The following is a 22,476-nucleotide window of genomic DNA, read 5'->3' as shown; positions in this document are numbered from 1 at the left end:
CGTTCCCGACCGACACACGAGTAGGTACAGGCGCTAATCTTCAATGGAAGAAAAAGAAAATGATTTGTTCCTCGGTAGCGTCGAGGAAACCTTAAAGCAAAACGTTGAGTGTTCGAATAATGACTTCATCTGGTTTATACATTCTCAACTTGCCTCGTAACTTGGTCACAGCAAAAAATCTTATCTTGTTTGTATAGCGTATAATAAACTGTCCCTTGTGCCGCAGAGGCTCGTACGCGAACCAGTACCGCGATCATTAACGAACGTGACAGTTTGCCATAATCCTTGAAACGTTACACTCCTCTGCCATTACAATATCTTACGCCAACATTACAGCGTCATACAATTAGAGCGGTAAAATTCATTATGCCCGCAAGTAATTGCGTCGATCGAGGTATAGGGATACGTGGACTTGGTGCAGCGGGCCGCCAAACCGGCCGCGTAAGGATAAAGGACTCAAAAATGATATCGTTTAATTAGGAACTACCACGTCCGCCTTTTGCCGCGCATTAAGGCGGCCTTTAATTACACGGCTACGTAATTAGCGCGGGGAAAAGTGCGGAATACTAAGATTTGTCGTATACCGGGGCAATTTCATCGATAAGAAGATAAGGTTCGGCGACACGCCCACGCTTTGCAGCTCTCGTGTATCCAATTACTCCGCGGCCCCAGACGCATAAATGTACGTAACTGGAGAAATCGGCGGGAAAAAAGGGACCAAGGGGGCAAGGGAACGGGTTAGAGACGTAACGAGGGAGGTCGAACCGCAATATCTGGGATACCGATCGCGAGAGAACAGAGAAGCAGCATATTTCTCTGCGCGAGGGTCGTAGCTGCGGTGAATATGAATACGAAATTATGGATAGCGAACGGTCATCCCTAAACACGATGCGTGTCGTCAGCGACGATACCGCCTGTCAATTTATCACGAATATCACTGCCGCGGCGTCCGAGGGTCTAGCAAGTAGAACAAGAAAAAGAAGTCAGACAGACGCGGCTAATAGTCACCTTTCGTCTCGCCGTCTGCGCGCAGAAGGGCACCGAAAGGAATCGGGCGCGAGGATCGAGAGGAGGCGGATAAAAAGGAAGATGACGAAGGGAATCGGCGCAAAAGAGGGGAAAGCAAACGGTGGAGATAGAAGAAGAAGAAGAAGAAGAAGAAAAAGAAGACCGGTGTCGGTAGATTCTCACCGCGAGTGCCACAGTTTCTCTCGAGTTTTCTCTTCTTTTTTCGTCGGCGTCTGGTGCGGCCGGCGGCGCCGATTTCGAGCTGCGGCTGCTCCGCGGACCTTCGGAACACGAGATGCGGCCTGCCGAGCGTCGATTTCCGGTGGAGGCCGGCCGAAGAGCGGCCCTCGGCGCCGGCGTCTTCCAGCCTTTCCTCCAGCCTGACTCGCTCTTCTTCCGGGGACACGGCGACTGGTTCCAACCAGAACTCGCCGTGCTCGCCGCGCAGCATGCCCGCCTGAAACACGAAACCCGCTATCGTGTTACTTGCACTCTCTTTGTTCTGCCCTGTACCCTGTACCCTGTACCTCGGCGACTACTATGTACATTACTATGTACATATGTACGCAGGGAACCGTGTCGAGACGCCTTCGCGCGATACGTCGCAATCGCAACCCGTCTGCCCGGGGCTTTATTTCGCTCCAACCAGGGGCATTTCTGATCGACTTCCGCTCCAGCTAGCCACCGCCAGATATCGTCGATTAAACGGCAATTAACTCGCGGTAATTTTAGATATGCCGCTTGGACGCGTGGCGCCATTTCAATCGCGTGATTCTTAATGGAAATTATAGCACTTAATCGATTGGATGATGCGGCACACGCACCTCCGCTCTACGCTCTTGCTTTTCCTTTGAAAGAAGCGACAGAGCCGGCATCGTTAACCCGCGCAACGCGTTCCGTGACGAACTCTGTGCATCGTTACTAGTGTTCCTGATTTCTCCATACTTTTTGTTTCTCGAGAAATCAGAAAGGGGATCATATTTCTCGAGAATTCTCGGGAAATTGGAAAGAATATTGCAGAAATTATGTTTTTGGAATAATGTTGATAATATTTATCAAAAACACAAGAAAACTTTAACTAAATCATTATTCCTGTCTAATTTATACAGAACTTGTGTGAATCATAACATAGATATTAAATATAATTGGTAAATTTATTTATTTAATACAAAATTTGTACAAAACGAAACATTACTTTTTGGTTTTAAAATTTATTTCTAAATAGCACAATGCGTTTAATGTAGCGTCAGCGAATCTATTTCTTTTTTGTGGCAAAATCTGTAATTTTTTGTAGGAAAATCTGTAATTTTTTTATTTAATATATATATATATATATATATCTTGGCTATTAAATGAAAAAATGCGTTTTTTAACTGTTTTGGAAGAAATTCTGGATCATGCAAAAATTGTATGCGGGATACAATAGTCTTATCTCCTCTTTTCTATATTTCTTCTTTACTAGCCACAAGAAACTCATTAGCTACTTAATTCAGTATACAATTTTTCTAAATTTTTAAATAAGAATTTAAGAGCACCTTCAGCAGTTAATAATATCGAATCTTCTGTACTGTGATTTGCTATTCGAATTCATATAGGTTCTAATGTTATTAATAAGATGTATCATAAATTGTAGATGTGTTTATACGTTCGCGATTAACTAGTGATACATTCATTTACGAAATTAAATGACATTTATAATATTTTTCCTAGACTTAAGTTTCTCGAGAAATTATAGCATTTCTCGAGAAATAAGAAATAAGCAATCATAAAGTTTCTCGAGAAGGAACACTAATCGTTACCGCTATCGGTCCGACTACAAAATCAGACAACGACTGCTTTGAGAAGCGCAGTGGTAGGCCTGGCATGTAACACCTCCGAAACAGGGAACGGTACACCGTGAATCGGTTTCGATCTTGCTACAGATTGCCCGAGTTTGTAGGTACGTCGCGTCATTAATCATTCCCGATCATCGATAGCATTCAGCATTCGCTGTCAAGTGGCAATTGATTGGCGGAACACCCATCGCCCGATTTTGATGTAACTCTCATTCTACGCCTCCTCTTTTCCTTTCTCCTCCGCTATCTTTCTTTTCTATCTGCTTCCCCTTTGTCGTGTCGGTGTCTTTGACGGGCGCATCGATCCAGGCGCGGGGAACATCGTACACTGTCATTATTTCGTTTTTATAGCAGATCTCGCTGCGCGGTCGATAGCTTTCCATTCCCAGATGAAGAAGTTTCCCCTAGTTGGCAGGCTGTTTCAGGATACCAGTTTCAGCGACGATATAATTTATGTCGTCTCGGGTACCAGGAATCCCAGAAACGAATCCCGGATTCCATGGGAGCTGGATGGAACCGTGAGTACCGTGTAAAAGTAGTTGGGGAATAATCGATTCGAGGAGGAGGAAGCCTGGCGGCGAGAGACGAGGGGCTTGGAAGTACAAGTGGTGAGCGAGTTCTCCGTTTCGACTATTCCCCGACGGCGACCGTGAAAAATCACGGCGCCAGCCTCGCAAAGGTGTGCCCCTCTTCGGGGCACACCGTCGAAGGACCTCAAAGTGAAAAAGGTTGGAGAGCGTGATTCAGCGCCACATGGGGCCTCACTGCTTCGATCCAGCCGCCGCCCCTCCGGCCTCTCCCTCTCTTTTTCGTCTTCATCTTCTTCTCCCCGTTTCGCGGCCGCCTCCCCTTCTTTTTTTTCCTGCACCGTTTCTTTTCATCTTATGCGCGCAGAAACCCCGATCGACTATATAAGGAGTAATTTGTTGCCACGGTGACTTGAACCACGCCGCGGATTGCTGCACACATTGTCGTCGACTTCGGATAACGATCGCCGCGATATTTCTCCTTCCTTCTCGATCCGCGATCTTTATTCCCGATGGGACAGAGCCCGATATCGACGAAGACTATACGCCAGACGAAATCGTCATCTCCGCTTTACCAACGACTCTCTGATATACAGAGCCAGCTCCACTTTGCACACGGATGCTGGCGTGTTTAGAAGTTCATTAAGCGGTAAATTTATTGTAAACTCGATATTTTCGAGCCTGATATTCCTCCTGTAACTGGTCGGATCTACATAAATTGCTGCCGCCGCATAAATTCACTACCCTCGTAGCGATTTACAAGCGGAACCGGTTAACTGCTGAAAGTATTATTATTTACTGTAACCTTATCCCCCTTAAGGTTCGCCATCATTCTTCCGCGTTGCCCCTTCGCGTTAATCCGGATTTATTTCGGCAATGGCGCAGGGTACTCCTGTCTCATTGGGTTGGCAGCTAAGTGATCGCGGATTTTATCGATAGATGATGTTAGCACATTCTGTTGTTTTGTCAACGCGTTCAAAGGACCTAATCTATATTGTTTTCTGGTTGTTTGAACTTCCACCTTTAATTAGTGAGAAAATTGTATCGATTAGTTATTTAGTTTCGATTTTATCCCAAATCAAAATGGAAGAACAAAACGCGCATTTCAGACATATTTCATTGTATTATTTCCGAAAAGGCAGGAACGCATCGCAAGCATAGAAGAAGTTACGTGTCGTATATGGGAATGAAGCCTTGAAGGAGAGGCAGTGTCAAAATTGCTTTGCCAAATTTCGTTCTGGTGATTTTTCACTCGAAAATGCGCAACGATCTGGCCGTCCAGTTAAAGTTGACGAGAGCCATATCAAGGCCATTATCGATTCAGATCGTCATAGCACAGCGCGTGAGATTGCAGAGAAGCTCAATGTATCGCATACATGTATTAAAAAAAAATTAAAACATCTTGGCTATGTTAAGAAACTCGATTTATGGGTCCCTCGTCAGCTTAAGGAAATTCATTTGACGAAACGCATTAGCATTTGCGATTCGCTTCTGAAACGCAACGAAATTGATCCATTTCTGAAACGACTGATTACTGGCGACGAAAAGTGGATAGTTTATAACAACGTTAATCGAAAAAGATCGTGGGTGAAGCAGGATGAACCAGCCCAGACAGCAGCAAAATCTGAGATTCACCAAAAAAAGATTGTGCTGTCAGTTTGGTGGGATTATAAAGGAATTCTGCACTTCGAACTTTTACCAAGAAACCAAACGGTTAATTCGAACGTCTACGTTCAACAACTCACCAAACTGAGCGATGCAGTTCGAGAAAAGCGACCAAAATCTTCAAATCGGGAGGGTGTTGTTTTCCAACATGATAATGCAACGCCCCACGCATCTTTGGTCACTCGCCAAAAATTATTGAAGCTAGGTTGGGATGTGTTGTCACATCCACCATATAGCCCTGACCTTGCGCCTTCAGATTTCCATTTATTTCGTTCCACGCAGAACTCCTTAAATGGTAAAATTTTTAATGACGCTGATACTGTAAATTCTTATTTAATTCAGTTTTTTTGCTGGCCAAAATCAGAAGTTTTATGAACATGCAATTATGAGACTGCCTGAAAGCTGGCAAAAGGTCATCGACAAAAAACGGACAAATACCTAATTTAATAAAGTTATATTTTCAAGTAAAATCTTTAAATTTTCCTTCTTATTTAAAATTCGCGATCACTTAGTTGCCAGCCGAATATCAACGAAACTGATTGCACGCTGGATCCGTTGTGTCTTTCGCGCGACAACTACTCGAGTTCCATTATCATACGCACCTACCGAAAGTTCGGATCCGTCGGTTCTACTCGGGATGTACTACCGCTTGCGGCGCCGTGATTGCTCGATCTCTCGACTCTCGATTCTCGCGTGTTCCGGGCAATTAGAAGAAGGTGCGACAGATACGAAGAGGGTTCGCCGCGAGACGAGGATGGAGGAAGGTGCGGAGCGTAACGCATAGTCGGTGATAAATAATCGAGCGACGCTCGGGATTAATCGGATCCCCGGAATCGGCCGATAGACCGCACGGGGGCCCAATTAAACGAACAAAGACGTCGAAATGGGCCGTCATAGAAATATATTTACTTGTGATTGGAGGCATTCAAGTCGCCGCGGCGAGGCCAGCCGCGGCGCGCGTGTCAGACGGAAAATAACGAACGACCGGCAGATCGCAGGATCGATAGTGTCCTCATCCATTCCCATTCAGGGCGGTTAGAGTAACACTTGGCCAGAACGAAATTACTTAATTTGCTCGGTTACCGCCTCGAACGTCGGGAATGATCGTTATTTAGTAGCCAGCCGGAATGATCTACGACGATTTCCTGTAAGTCTTCGCCGACTCGAGACTGGCGTCCCTCGATCCGATCGGCCGCGGCGCGAGAACCCCGCCAAGATCTAATCGGCGATGGTCACGAAGGTGTCGGTAGCGAGGGAAGATTCTTAAAATACCAGTGTCTACATCCCTGGACCAGGATCGCTAGCAGCCGTCCAAGGACCGTCGACCCAGATAGCGTTTCCGCGCGCGGGGCTACAAACCGCTCGGTTAATTAGCTCAAGACCGCTGCGGCGCGCCGCGGAAGAAAGAAGTGGAGCGTTTAGCTACGGAAAGGCAGCCAGAATGGAGGAGATCGAGGGACACGGCACGGCAAGGTAGGTGGGATTAGCATAATCCGCGGGACAGGCGTTCGGACTTCGGACGTGGAACAGCTCGATTGTGGTTAGTTAATGGTGGCCGAGCAGTGATTATTCTCGGGCGGCAATACGTTGCGATCGTTAAGGCAACCTTACCGTGCAACCTGGCGGCTCGATCGCATATATAAATTATTATTGCACGGCCAACGAGGTGTATCGATGGGCGGTCGCAGCTCTGTCGCACGTCGACGCCCATGTTTAGCGGTTCAACGCCGCGCCTTTAGCCTTTTCATACCGCATATTTACGCGCTGCGACGTAAATCGCTGGCGCTTTTGTCGAAACTGACCTCCGTGTAGCACCTGCGATCGCTGATACCGAGGAAACGCTTGCGGATAACCGCTAATGATTAGCGATTTGCTCTGCCGCCCGTGCACGGCTACTCTCGCTTGTCGCTGCAGCTCACTTTGACTTGTACTAAGTAGTTTCTGCGTTGCTTGTGTCTGATGACGCCGAATGCGCTATGGAATGGCTCACCTCGGTCCTCTTTCTATTATTGATTATTTATACCCGCAAATATTCTGTGCTCACCTCTGGTAAAATTTCAGCTTTCATACGCGACAAATAATTCTCGACTGTTTCCTTATGCTGTATAAAAATCACACTTCTATCTGCTTCATAAATTATTATTAGCCCCTATGTGGGCGTATACAAAGCGTGCGTATTTTAAGTCGTACGTCAATCCCATTGCAGGCAACCTCGGGCGTTCCACAGGGCTCGCATCTTGGACCTCTTCTTTTTAATATATTTTTAAACGACTAGCTAGCTCGTTACCCGGTTTCATCCGGGAATTATTTATGATGTTTCTAAAATAAAAAAAAACTAAAAAATAATTAGCCTATGATCTAATCTAGGACGTATGTAATGTATATTCCAAATTTCATTGAAATCCGTTCAGCCGTTTGGGCGTGAAAGAAGGACGAACAAACAGACAACGTTTCACTTTTATATATTAGTAGGGAAGTAGGGATGTCTTTCATGAACTGCAGGATTGTGAGTCCCTACTATATGCTGATGACCTCAAGCTGTATATTCGTATTTCGTCACTCGCTGACGCTCGTAAGCTTCAATCAGCACTTGAACGATTGGAATCCTGGTGTACTGTTAACTTAATGACTATTAAAGGTTGCGTAGTGAGATTCTCTCGTCGAGAAAGAGTGATATTCTTTCCATATTCACTTATGGGTTCTGTTCCTCCAGCCGTCGACACCATATGCGATCTCGGGGTTCATTTTAACAGGCATTTCGATTTTAACGAACAGATTAGCCATATTTGCAACTCCGCAAGAAAAACACTTGGGTTTCTGAAGCGTTTTGCGACACACCTCAGGAATCCGTGAACGTTGAAAATCCTGTACTTTTCTGTAGTTAGAGCTCAGCTAGAGTATGCGTCGCAGATATGGTCTCCGAGCACTGTCAGCCTGAAGTATATGGTTGAAAAAGTTCAGCATACTTTTTTGCGATTTGCGTCTTACCAGTTAGGGAAGCCTCTGAGTTTTTTTGTCTCACGACTATACCGATATAGCAACTCAGTTGAACATGACGACACTGGAACTTCGCAGGACAACCAGCGATCTTGTATTCCTGTACGATTTAATTAATGGCCACATAGAGTGTCCGAGCCTGCTAGGAAGCGTGAATTTTTATGTCGCAGGGAGGGCTCTTCCTCAGAGCCCTCTATTCTACGCAAGACGGTACAGGACTAATATTGGTCATCTGGATCCAGTTACTCGGAGTTGTAATTACTTCGACAAACTTAATAGCGACTCTCACTCTCTTGAACTTTTCTCTAGACCCCTGGCATCCTTCAGAACATCAGTGTTTAGGTATCTTGAAGGCGGTCAGGGGTGACACTACTTTGTACACTTTGTATATATGTATATATTTGTAAGCGTAATCAACGTTAATTGCAACGACTTGTAACCTAGTAGTAAGTTTTTCTTATTTCTTCTTATGTCTGTAATAATTGTATTTAAAGGGTTATACCCGTTAATAATAATAATAATAATAAATTTGACGAAAATAATATTTCTGTTCATTTTATGCCCCTGAATCTTGTGTACCATTGCATGTCTAACCCTGCTTTTCTCCAAAGTGCTAAAGCTGGACACAGAATATTTGTGCATTAAAAAATAACGTGGTCAGTTCATTCAATTTGCAAACCATTGAAAGAGTAAACCGTGAAGTAACTTTGATATTTTCATCATGAAATTGCAGATCATGTAGCGTCATCTGCTTCCTCTGTGTCGTCTGTGCAGGTGACACTCGAAAAAAAAAAGATGGAACAATTCTCGTTGGTCGACGCTCGACAATTTTATTATTCAGTGACAATTAGCTTTTGTTGCAGAATTGCGGAGTTGTGCGCGAACTTTGTCGAGGATACTTGTAGAGTCGCCATCGGGATTTGGTAAAAATTAACCGTCCATTCAATACGAGCGATTCATATTCCATGAATAATCGATAACGCGGCGAGCGCACGCGAGCCTTCCTGCGTTAACTTTCATCGGGCGCGCAGGTATGCCGCGTCCATTTGTCACCGTTACGAACGCTTACTAACGAATGTCAAAGCTAATTGAATTTGATTGCCCGACGGCCTGTAAAGTATTACGTTACGCCCAGGCAACAATAGCGCGCGATTTGTCGCCTTTGCAGTTCTTCGTCTCGCTCCTTTGTTTTCCACCCATTTTCATAATTGCGCGAGGTCACTGTATACCCATTGTCAATAGGCTTGCGCTAATGCTTATCGTTTGCGTCGCTCTAACGCTCACCACGTCCTAGTGACTCGACTGTTCTACAAAGGAAAGAAGAAAACAAAGAGTGGAATAGGTGAAAATGTGATCTTGAATAGGCAAATTCACGATTCTTCTCTCTTCTTTTTGCTTCTCTTCTCAATTACCCTCTCCGCAACCGTTTAAGGGGACCTTCCGGTCTAGAGCCCAAAAAATAGGTGATATTTAGGAATTAATTAAAGGAAAACTACTATATATAATTTAATGGGATTTTTTGCATTGTATTAAGGATGGCTTAAATTATAGAAATATATTTTTTGTTTTATAATTAATCGTTGCAGACGGCGGCACTGGGGAGTCGTTAAAGTCAAGGCGTCAAAAAATTCATCCAAATCGGTGAAACCTGTATCTCCAAAAGTTATTATCCGATTCGACTGAAACTTTTTTTATTTTGAAGTATATACTTCTGGTTAGGGGGGGAAACCAGAACAAATTACAAAAATAACATTTTTTTTAGAAAATAACGACACTTGAAATTTGAAATCACGTTTTCCCTATATTTTTCACCCTTTCAACGCCTTTGAAAATTATAAATTTTCAATTTTTGTATTTTTTCTGGTATCCCCCTAGCCAGAAGTATATTCTTCAAAATAAAAAAAGTTTCAGTCGAATCGGATAATAACTTTTGGAGATACAGGTCCCACCGTTTAGAGATCACTGTTTCGAGAAAAACGCGTTTAAAGTTTTAAGTGCGCGCCGAGTGGCCGGTTGTTGCCCATGCATTTGCCGCTACTCAAATGCCTATAACTTCGGGAATTATACAAATTTCAACAAATCCTTTTAAACACGTATTCCTAAAAGTTCGAACGTTCGAAAAATGAAATGAAAAAAAAATCGACTTTTACACCGGAACCTCCCCTTAAACCACCAAAGTGGCAAGTCAAACCTAATAGAAGCGAGCAGCGCGCGCCAGAAATCGTATATAATCAAATCAAATTAGTCGAAATCGAACGGAAAGCGTTCCCGTTCTGTCTTCCCTCGTCACCCTCTTTTTAATTCGAGTTTCATTCCGACCACTGCCTTTTCTCGGCCCCAACTGTTTTTGCGCATAATTTGATTTCGAAACACTTTGATCAATTTCGCCTCTCCCGTTCATATTGCTTTGTTATTTTTAGAGGCAGAAGCTGGAGAGCAACCAGCCGAGGGACGCAGCGCGGCTGGGGGCGCGATCGGGGCTCGATATATCGGAGCTGGTACCTGGATTATTCCCTTCTGCCATTGCTGGATTTATTAACGAGCCGATAAATTATCTTAAATGTCAATTGCGCGATACCGTTCGCGCCACCACTCGCCAACTAATCGTGCGAAGGATCAATAATTACGTCACACTCGGCGTACGATCTGGCGTATTCCTCTTACGCCGAAGACAAGTCGCATTAACCGGTAATCATGGGTGTGTACATTCGTCACGACGCGACAGTAACGCGGGAGGGCCGAGGTTACGTCCGTGATCCCCATTTGAACCACCCTTTTCCTTGGAATCGTCCAGTTCTTGCTCATTAATTGCCTAGCGTTTCCTCGCCGCTTAATTGTGTCCAGAGCCATCGACGCGCTCTTGCCGCGCTCGTTAATCATTATTGATCGGACGACTGAGATCATAGTTCCGTTAAGGACTTTGGTAATTAAGTCGTTCGTTCCGCAGCGACAGGACGAGTCTCTCAGGCATCGAGACGTGTGAACAGTGTGCAATCTCTAGCCTAATTACATATTTCTGTAATATCATTTGGTAGACGAATCATTCGCCAAGAATTCACGGCGCAAGCAACTCCGTTCGCGTTCGGTCCCTAGAGAATATAAATCCTCCGCTCGTTTCTTTCGTTACACGCGTTTCCTGTCAAGCAGAACAGATCCAACAACGAGATCGCGACCGACGTGACTAACGATTGCTTTTATTTCATCCGAGACAGTAATCGGCCCATTCAGCGTCGAAGAACGTAACACCTTGATCGGCAGAGTTCGCGGAATCTGTTCCAAGGCGGACACAGAGCAAGACTAACGAGATCAAGGAATGCCTTAGACGCGCGATCATCGATCGTCGATTACGTACGCTGCGAATCAGCCAAACGAATCGATGGATTAAACTTTAAACTCCTGCAGGCGAATACGCTCGCTAGACAATCCCCTATTGATTGGCCACGCCAGTGGTCTCAGGAACGGCGAACATTCCCCAACTCCCTCGCCAGCTTCTTCGCAAATTGAACTTCACTACCAAGTAAATATGAATGGAAAGCGAACACGACGAGACGCTGAAAGGCCATTCTGCCTCGGGAATGCCGGGGGAAAGTGGCAAACAGGCTGCAGCGCGCAAAGCTGAAGCCATCGGGGACAAGGGTACTTTTTTGGAGTAACGTCGAGGCTGATGAAACTAGAGTAACGGAGTCATTACTGTAATTAATTACGTCGTCGATCAATCGCGGCGGCATTAAAAACGGCGCGCAACAGCGACGATTAAGAGTGATCGATATTGGGCCGGGGGCCATTAAACTAATCCCTAATGAACACGCGGACGGGAGTCCTCGAAGAAAGAGAGCGAGAAAACAGGCTTTGCTCCCGTGTCCACGGCGTCCCTCGGTTCCCGTGGACTCTTGGACGCGTGGAAAGAAGAAGAGGAAGAAGGCTGAGGCTCCCTCGGGCAGCGGAACCTCGTGATTTCTTGATAAAAGGCACGCGAGTTTGTATTCCTCGGGGTGACTTTGAGGTGGATGCAATTACCCGAGGCGAGGAGAATGGGGCTGTACAAAGGCAGAGTGCAAGGGAAACGGTGGACGAGGAGGAGGGATGGAGCGAGGGGGGTAAGGATCTCGATGATGATAAATGCTTCCTGCGGAGGAACGTGATTTATGCCGTCATTAGAATAGTCGCCACGAACCTCCCGTGTGGGTGGCGCATAATGATCGCTACCACGTACATGTGGACGGTGCACGCTCTCCGCGGCTATCCGACGAGCTGCACTTTAACAAAAAAGGCTCCCGTTGCTCGATGATTGCGACGCCCATAAACACTGTCCGCAACGGCGCATTGGTCGCCTATTATCCCGCCGCGTCGTTGCGTACGAGGCCTTCCACATTTTTCGGATCCCCGTCGCGTTTCTACCTCGACGGGCATTCCGCAGGACGCAACAGTGGATCCACAAAGTCAATGCCCGTTGACGTTCGCTGGTCAAACGGCAGGCTCTTCGCTCACGACCGCTGCGGCTGTAACACGGTACAACAGCCATCTGGACTTGTAACATTCAATAGCCGTTTCTTATAGGTTTTCGGGCCCTGAAAACGAATCCGCAACCCGTTTGTCGCCATCACCCTCAGTTTTCGAGGAAATCGATTTTGAAAAAAACCTGCTAATTTTCAACTTTGAGCATCTTTTGTGTCGAAACGGTAATAGTTATTCGATTGTTCGTTACGCCAAGTTATTCTACGAACCCTCCCGAATATTACGATATAAGTTATTATTCAGGGCACGAAAACCTATAAGAAACGGCTATTGAATGTTACAAGTCCGAAAAAAAGTCCTAAAATTCGTTGTACCGTGTAATGGATCCCATCAGACAGCAGTTTCTTCGCGAGCTTTCAGCCTGTGGGAGCATCGGAAAGCTGTGAGTGAAGCTACCGAGTACGTAGTCCGGAGGACTGTGGCACTTCACCCGAGGGTTGCACGCTAGGCAAGCCTACGCGCACCGATGACCCCGTAATAAGTGCTGTGAAACACATTTGGTGGCGGCGTGTGCCCTCCAGGGTACCAGTGTACCGAGCGGGGCTTCTGTCACACGGCCGTAATACCATCTGCGAGAGAAATTGTCCAAGCTTGCTAAATAGATGGGCGAACACGCGAACCTCCCTTGCGGCTGTGAATTATCGTAGCAGTAAATTATGTCGCCTAAGGGCGGAGCAGTCTTTAAACTTTCCCTGGCTTCTAGCGAGCCTCTAAAACTCTGAACGGTCGCGTCCAAGGAGAATCACTTTCGCGGCAGCGCAGTTCTCAGCGGTGTTCGCGGACGCTCCACGGGGAGGCTTGATGAAGGTGGCGCGTGGATCCGCAACCCCTCATCAACGTTTTTCTTCGCGGAGGGGTCGACTTAAATGGTCGATTAAAAGGCTAATTGCCGAAAGTAATAAGGACCACCCATCGTCCATTTAGATCCGGCCAAATAGATACGCATTAATTGGATGGAGAGGGGCTGCGCCATTCCTCTGATTACCTATTACCGATAATTATATGTTAACCGCCTCGTATCCAGATCCGACCGGGCACGTACTCTGGAACCTGTTCCCCCTTCAGCGGGGAGAACATTGAATCAAATCGCGTGCACGCGTACACGCGTCTACGCACACGAACCGTATTCACACTTTCTAACCTTTCGCTACCGACCACTAGACGTACATAGCTACTCGTTAATAATTGGCCCGCGGTTGCAGTAGCCATTGCGTTACCATCTTTAGATTCCCTCGCGACCGCGAGATTCCAATTGAATTCCTCGAGTCACTCGTGGCTTCGGAGCAACCCTCTGTCAGAGACTCTACCCCTCACCGGTGTTCCTCCATAAATAATTGCCTTCGTTCTCCGCACGGTTAGTGTTCCTGATTCCTCCATATTTTTTGCTTCTCGAGAAATCAGAAATCAGATGATATTTCTTGAGAATTCTCGAGAATTCTCGAGAAATTGAAAAAAATATTGCAGAAATTATATTTCTGGAATAATGTTGATAATATTTATGAAAAACACAAGAACACTTTAACTAAATGATTATTCCTGTCTAATTTATACGAAACTTGTGTAAATCAAAAAATAGATATTAAATATAATTGGTAAATTTATTTATTTAATACAAAATTTGTACAAAACGAAACATTACTTTTTGGTTTTAAAATTTATTTGTTTTTGGTGACAAAATCTGTTACTGTTATATTTTGACGTTTTATATATATATCTATCTTGGCTATTAAATGAAACAATGCGTTTTTTTAACCGTTTTGGAAGAAATTCTGGATCATGCAAAAATTTTATACGGGATACAATAGTCTTATCTCCTCTTTTCTATATTTCTTCTTTACTAGCCACAAGAAACCCATTAGCTACTTAATTCAGTATACAATTTTTCTAAATTTTTAAATAAGAATTTAAGAACACCTTCAGCAGTTAATAATATCGAATCTTCTGTACTGTGATTTGCTATTCAAATTCATATAGGTTCTAATGTTATTAATAAGATGAATTATAAATTGTAGGTGTGCTTATACGTTCGCGATTAACTAGTAATACATTGATTTGCGAAAATAAACGAGATTTATAATATTTTTCCTAGACTTAAGTTGCTCGAGAAATTAATAGTATTTCTCGAGAAATAAGAAATAAGCAATCATAAAGTTTCTCGAGAAATTCTCGAGAAGGAACACTACGCACGGTGCAACTATTCTTTGAAGGGATAACCGCTGATGTCTCGTTGATCCCTGAACTGCCTACCACCCTTTTAACCCCTTCGAAATAACAGACCGAAACCTCGCTACGCTCCTAGTGGCAGTACCCGTTTAATGGTCCTTTGTGCGCCAATAAATCCCGCTGAATCACAAGAGTAGCAATCGATGAGCAACCTAGTAATACAGGGGCGATTTATAGGTTGCCAGGTCGAGCAGAACCGTGAAACACTTTGTAAGCGACATCGTGTTTCACGTTTAAAATACAACCGACCTCGGCTCGGGCTTCGGTAAAAGTCACGGGGAAATTAAATCAGCGCGCGATCCTCCGGGCGATTTAGTGCCGTCGCATCTCTCGTTACTACGAGACGGAGCAGTAAATAACCAAAGCACTTTATTAGATCGGGTTTATAAGCAGTTTATAAGCGCGGCATGCCGATCCTCCTGTTTTTCCGTGGCTCTCCTTGTGCTTCAATTCACCTGCAACGGCGCGCTATCTCCGGGGTAGCGGTAGAATAACTCTTCGAGGCGGGAAATCAACTGCAATAAAATGGCCCCCAAATTTCGAGAAGTTAATTAGAGCCTCGAGCGATGCTAGCGTAGAGACAGCTTCTGAAATTAGCATTTCGATTCCTTTGCGATTTAAGAAGTTGGAACCGTAGCCAGGAGCACTGGCTCTGTTATAGCCGTGTAGCTTTCGAAAGGACTAATGCTAACGAGCTCTAAGCAAGTGTCATATGCTAAGGAACAGGCATCACGCGAGAAGATGCATGTCCACGGCGCATTTTGCAGCCGGCGTGACCGAGGCTATCGTAGCTCGTGATCATTCCTGGAAATTTAATAGACACGTCCTGCCGCTGTATTCTCGATCCTTCGGCGACGATACCAGCAGCGTCGAGGACTTCGTGCAGCCCGAGATAACGGATAAAGAAGCCACACCCTTCGGTGTCCTGACGATACCTGCCACTCCATTCGCCCTTTGTTTGTTACTTTCTAGCCGGACGAATCGTCGTTCGCGTTTCTTTTCGAACGGGGGCGAGGCGATAGGATTCGCGTGCCGGGGATTATCCTCGTTGATAATACAACTATTATCTGGCATGCCACTCGATACTGCCACGCGAGCACCCCGAAGCAATCGTACGAAATTCCGCAGCCATCCGGTGAAAGTTGAAAACCCTTCGGGGAAGCTGGAGGAGCCGGTCACGTTTCACCTGGAATAATTGAGCGCTCTTGGAGCAAGCCGAACGTCACCCAGCTGTCCAATAAACGTAATGCAAGCCTGCGAAATGTCCCGCATGCCGCTCGCGATGCAACAAAGGGATCGCGGTACAGCATCTTGCGGGAACACCGACAAAAGGGTGGATCGGGGGTGTCAAATTCAATTCTAACCAACGTTAAGCGGTGGGAATCGAGGGCATACTGTCGAATTAACCCGGCGGATAATGCCATTACCATGGGAGCCTGAAATTACTGAACATTACGTATCGACGCCAATTACACTCGGTCCCTCTCGCGCGGCACGAGTGTACGTGTACGCGCATTCACGCCGCATGCCTTTATGCGACCCGAAACGATTACTTCATTTACATGCCGCGTAAATACGCGGGTGGATCTGCTACGTGGCTAAGCCTAGATCCTCCTCGATTACGTTCGATTACGAAGATTCTGCTCCGCGTCCACCGGCCCGGAAATTATTCCGCACGAGGAACATCGCTCGGAGAACGGATTCGAAGGGCGGGACGCTTATTAGCGGTCGTTAAGCAGCGGGACGAATTAATACCTCGAGCAACAGCATTATCGTGAAAAGTAAGTTGCAACGAGCCTTGGGATCGTAAAAGTCGAACGACTGCCGCGCCGGTACCACCTGTACCGTGCGAAACTCTGCAGCGAGACATTCGCAACAGTAACGCCGGCGCCCGTCCGTTGTGAACCCGACGCAGGGCATAGGGGTTCCCTAAATCCCGCTTCCGAAAGAGTGCTGGGTGATTTGAATTTGAAGGGCTGCGCTTTATGAGTGCGCGCCGAGTCGAGATTTAAGGTCCGGCCGAGCTGCAAATGCAGCCGGGACTCGTGACGTTAACTTTTACGGCGGGTTCCTGGGGAAACGTTCGCGCGCGCTCCTCGCGCCTCTGTTCCGTCAGCTTTATGGCGTAATAAAACGGAATATCGCACGTACGAGAAATACGCGACACCGCGGGGAACGGTTGCCGCCGCGCCGAGGTATCGGACGTCTGCGCGTGGGCACGAGAGCCTTCAAGGAGAAATTACAACAATGTACGCGACTACCGTTGTGCTACAACGATCTATGCTAATTCTTTTTCCCTGCCGCAGCACCTGCCGCGACCCCGTGGATTACAAGCCGCGGTGTCTCCCCTGGGAACTTGTTTCACCGCACCGTGTCGCCGAGTACGTGACTCCTGCCTCGAGATACGATCTTCGAATCGGAAATTTAGAGAAAACGGAACTGCCGAGGGAGCTGGGGTTTGAGTTAACCCAAGCTTTGCTTTCGTTTCATAGTATAAACTCGATGGGTTGCAGAGATTTTTAACAGGCCTGCTTGTGCCGCTTGACAAACGGCGGGAAGAATGAGATACGCTACTGGCTACTGTGTCATGCTACAATAGAACGTAGCATGAAGTGTCGCGACCGAACACCATCTCTGTTATAAATTCGCGCGATAGACTTGCGTCGAAGGCTTCGCGCGGTTGCGAAAGCCTGAACCCTTTGAGCACGCGATTGATTGTAAACTGGGACGGAGTAGTTGTAGGTTGATAGTAAGGCGAGACGCAGTTATCTCGAAGAAGGTAAACGCAAGCGTAATCGTCCATACTTGAAGAACGACCGACTCTGTCGCCTTATCGACTTGCATACGAAAGTAGTCGGTTCGAGATACGAGCATCGTCGTATTAATCTTCATGGCATCCGTTGCTCTCGCCACAGCATAACACGTTCACGGTCCCTGGACTATAGACGTGTCAGGGTAGTATTGAACGAGGAATGCAGGATTATAATTCGGTAACCGAAGGTGTCTCGTGTCAGGAAGCTGTCGCAGGTGGATTGAGACCCGCGACACGGTGCTGTCTTTATCGAGCTGGCTTTATTTTTCGCGTAACCGTGCCCGCAATAGCGGTTTCGCGAAATTTCATGTCTTTATAATACACCGCGCCGGTCGGGTCAATTGCCGCGGGCGATATGCAGTTGCACGGGCTTCCTGGGGAAAATTGAGCAATTACACAGCGTTGCGTGAGAAACTGCCTCCAACAAGCCGAAGTTTCCCCTGGTTCGCTGGTCTTCGTTCGATGGGACATACGAACACCCCCGCTCGTATTCCATATGCAGCCAAGTTTCGGTTACATCGTTCACGATACAAACTTCTCGCGTTGCATGCCGAATCCGCATACAAACGACGCGTTTGCTCCCCGCTTACCATCGCGCGCTGTCTGCCTTTGCTCTTTGCTTTCGTGCGCCCTTAGCCAGGTTCCCGGCGTAAACCGATTTCTTCGCTTCAGTTACTTTCGCGCACAGCTCCTGTGCCAGCGTAGACGAAATGAAAACTCAAGTGTTCAAGTAGAGCGCGAATAAGCATGACTAACGATCGCTCCTCCGATCCGCCGTTAATCGGGGTTCTCTCGGAGAGTTACTCGGGAGAACGCGGAGCCTCGGGGAAAGAACAATAAAGGAGGTTTCATCGTGGCGTAAACGCACGGAGGTGAAAAAACTGTGCGATAAGAATTTGCCTGGAAGCTGGCAGCGCGCACATAGACGGTGCCGGAGCGGCGTGTGCGTGTGCAGGTGGACGCGGTCTAGGTGTGCCGTCATAAATCTGCCAAGCCGTGGCAAATTAAATCATTATCTGGAAGCTGCGAGCAAATTGCGCCGATGCATGCTCCGAGGCTCCTCCTCCTCCTTCCACATCCGCTCTCTCTCTCTCCTTTTGCTTCTCCACCTCCTGCATCTTCCCTCCGTCTTCTTCGCCACCCATTGTTCTTGCGCTTCTTTTTCCCTCCCCTTCGTCCTTCCTACCCACCTCCGCGTCCTTTCTTCTTTCTTTCGCGCCGTTACCACGATTCCGCGCTCGCCCTTCCCGCAGGGAACTTCCGTGCAAGTTTCTGCCGCGGTACCGCAGCCGCGCGCCCAGAATATACCTTAATATTCGTAAATTTCGCCTTTCGGTTTTGCCAGCCGGAGGAACTATTCCGAACCGGCGCAGCGCGGCCGACTTAGAAATGTAATTTCCCCGAGTCGAATCCGCGAGATCCGCCCCGCTTTAAGCCAGAACGGCCGCCAATTCCGAGCTGCTTTATACCCGCCAAATGGGCAGGAGAAAGAAACGCGGTGGCAAGGAAATTGGTGGAATGTTAACGCGCATTGTCTTTCGCGGGGGAAGTGTCGTTGAGGAAGAATAGCTTCGCTGTCCATTTAGTACGTCGAGTGTATGCGTTTTGAAATTCACCGTGCTGCTACGTGTACTAACGTTAGCATACGTTACCCAGCACGTAACGCGCCACTGGGTAACGAGGATGAAGCACAACGAAGGATACGAAGAGAGGACCGAGAGATGCAACATTATTTTCTAATATAGGGGAAGCAGCAGTATTTTTACACCCCTTCGAATTGGATAATGTTTCTTCGGGAGTTTCTTTCTCATTGCATATTAAACCTACGGATCGAGTAACAGCAACGAGTTTATGTTTCGAACGGGGAAGTTTGTTATTTAAAATGTGGACTATAAACTTTTATGTGGTTGTTTAGAAGTTGCGGACGAAGAACGTCCTCCAATATTATATTTCCACGTCGGTTCAGTTGGAAGGATGTTGAAGCTACGATTGTTATATAATTAACCAACATAATTATTTAAGCATCGAACAAGGACTCTGCAGAAGCGTTGTACAAGAAACTCGATCATTTCTTTTCGTTATAAGCCGCGGACAATGGCTGAAGCGATATCTCACAGCCCGGAAGAAAATTTAAGTAGAGCGTACGTACGATATATCAGACGCACCAAGCGTTCGCTACTGTCGCTGTTCTATTCCACTTACAAGTCTCGTATGTAGGGTAGACCGGGGGCGGTAGTAACACTTTGACTTTGGAATACGATTACGCAAGGACAATCAGAGTTAGAACAAAAGTTCTTATATGAAAATGTTACTTACTTATCTGATATTATTGAGACAGAACAGTTTCGCTGTATCTCTAGTAATATCCAGGTTATTAATAAAAAATGAGAAGCGGAGAAAGTGTTACAACCGTCCCTGACTCCAGGTCGATTGTAGCACTGCATGGAGTCGATAGTAGCACAAATTTAATTGTACAAAATTTAAATATTTATTGATTTTAATTATTATAATAATAAGTAAAAAAAGTAAAATTTATAACTAATTATGCAGTATCGCAATTGTCACAGAAATAGAAACCGTTTTGGTTGGTGGATTCTTCGTGTGATCAATCCTTACATTCAGCACATTGCACCCATTTTTCATTTGGTTTGCTTGTGCTGTGCTAGAGGATTCTTGATTGTCTTTGTCACTATTCGGTTCTGTCACGGTATAATCGCCCCCGACCAGGCTTTTGAACTTAAACTATAAATTTTGATTAACGGGACACTTAAAAGTGATAAGTAAAGATCAGTATGTATTACGTTAAAAATGGTCGGATTAAATACTAAAAAAAGAAAAAACACGTACTTGCAAATGGAGGATTTATATAATAAATTTAAATTAGTAAGAAAAAGTTACTTTAGTATTGTGTATCCATACTACTAGGATGCGTGTATTCCAAACGTCATTCTTCATTATATATTCAAAATTTGTGATAATATCTGTCACATGTTCTGAGATATGTAAAGTGTTACACTCGCCCCCGGTCTACCCTACTTTCATTTCCTTCTCTTGAGTAATTGGTACGCTTCTTTAACAACCTATTATGTTCTGCCCCTATTTAATTGAAACATAGACAGAAAGGAAGACGCTTGCGTCAGTGAGCGAAGAGGAAACGTAAAACTCACCAGACCGTCGCAGGCGGACAATGCAACTTGGGAGTTCGTATGGCCGTGAATGAAACCCCGATAATGGCATCTGCTGGAGCGATTTTTTGGCCGACTGCGCACGTGGACGTCTCTCTTTCGTCTTTCGACGACCATGCCAGGCCCGATGAAGCTGTCCACGGCCGTCAGCTCGATGTGGTACTCGTTACTGGCGACTGACAATCGGTAATGGACCACTGGCTCATTCTCGTGGTGGTGGTGGGTCACGTTGTGCGAGAGAAGCTCACCCCGGTGGGTGACTTTTCGGGGTGTCACGATCTCGTGGCCGTGAACGTGCTCCTGCAGGGTGTAGACACCTGAAACCAGACCGATCCCGGTGAAACTTTCCCGATGAGATCCTCCCTTTTTTTTTTTTTTACATCCAGATATATCATCGCCCGTGATAGATACTTCGGTTATAAATCCAGTCGAGCTATCCGTCTTGTGCAAGAACGTTGGTTTCCCTTGAAATTCATTCCTAAAGCGCGATAAATCTCGGCGCGAGCGTTCCGCAAAGGGACAGCGCGCGCGTAAAACAGCGTCATATATTTATCGACTGTTTACCGGCGGCGGTTGCTCCCGGCCAATGGGAGATAACGTTTATTGTAGCACGCGTAAGTGGGCAGACTCGTAAACCGGGACCAGATGAGGTGAATTCAGCATGGACGGGGGGGGGGGGGGGGTGTGATTGATTACGGACACTCGGCGCTGGTCGGAACCATATTTCAAATAAATAATTACGTTAATGTTCCACTTGCGCTCGGTTAAGACAGCTGTCCCGACACGATCGTAAAGCTGATTGAGATATTGGCCGCGGTCCGTCGTAAGTTCCTGGAATTTTGTACATATTTTTTTTAAATATATTCGCCTGTGTAACTTCGAGGAGACAGAAACGGGAATTCTTTTAACTTCCAGAGTAACGGGTGTACCGCATACCGAATCGTTAAATATTAGAATAACGATTATGCGGCTCGCGCAGCCGAGCCGCTGTAAATTCGTTTCTCATTCCGTTTTGTAAAACTCATTACGCCACGAGCACAGCACTGAATAGAACACGCAGGCCAGGGTAACTGTATTCACGGCGAGCCGGGCATTTTTCAGCGTTCCTTAGGAATTTTATTCAAGTCGCAGGGTACGTGACAGCCGCCTTCGGCTCCCTTCGTTCCACCTCCTTTTTACGTTCTGCGAAACGATCTTCGGAACCACCGCGGCGAATGGGTAGCCGCTGTATCCCGCCGCCGAGGTGGAGAACGATTCGTAATCGTGGCGTAACGAGCGGTGACGTAGACCACAATATGAAAAGCGGTCTCCACCGATTGGTCGACAACGCGAGGGCGAACGAACGACAGTTATGCACCGTAAAACTGGTGTAATAATTTCCGATTGATTTAATGGCCCCTGCACGCGCGCCCGAGCGGGCCGTTTAGAAAGGAACCGCCGTGGATTCGATTAACACGCCCGTTTCAAGCCTGCCATCGATTCTCACCCCGTCGCGTCGGTCCGCGAACGGTCCCCGCGGCTATTTTTCCTTCGCTTCCGCGCGCGCGGCAAGAGAATGTCTCCAGTGTAATTTGTCAACACCGCGTCGGGGCGTGCTGATAAATCTTGATCACGGGCGCGAGGTCGAAGAACACCGAGGTGTCGTGGAGGGCTTTGAAAACCGCGACGACAGAGAATTATGTCACCTATCGTTGCTCGCTGCGTCGTAA

At 46.5% G+C, this 22,476-nt stretch overlaps 1 protein-coding gene across 3 annotated transcripts in view; it reads right to left on the bottom strand.

Annotated features, from left to right (window-relative positions):
- Positions 1-22,476, bottom strand: part of LOC143366707 (A disintegrin and metalloproteinase with thrombospondin motifs 7) — a 59,117-nt gene that overhangs the window by 10,220 nt on the left and 26,421 nt on the right. For all 3 annotated transcript variants that reach the window (XM_076807978.1, XM_076807979.1, XM_076807977.1), the window contains 2 exons: positions 20,750-21,084; positions 1,192-1,465 (listed from right to left, as the gene is read on the bottom strand). In XM_076807978.1, the coding sequence (XP_076664093.1) occupies positions 1,192-1,465; positions 20,750-21,084 (609 nt within the window). The remainder of the gene's footprint in view (positions 1-1,191; positions 1,466-20,749; positions 21,085-22,476) is intronic.

Source organism: Andrena cerasifolii, chromosome 3 (genome assembly GCF_050908995.1).
Source record: "Andrena cerasifolii isolate SP2316 chromosome 3, iyAndCera1_principal, whole genome shotgun sequence".
Taxonomy (NCBI): domain Eukaryota; kingdom Metazoa; phylum Arthropoda; class Insecta; order Hymenoptera; family Andrenidae; genus Andrena; species Andrena cerasifolii.
The sequence above is the reverse complement of the archived record's forward strand: the minus strand, read 5'-3'. Positions and strand labels throughout refer to the sequence as shown.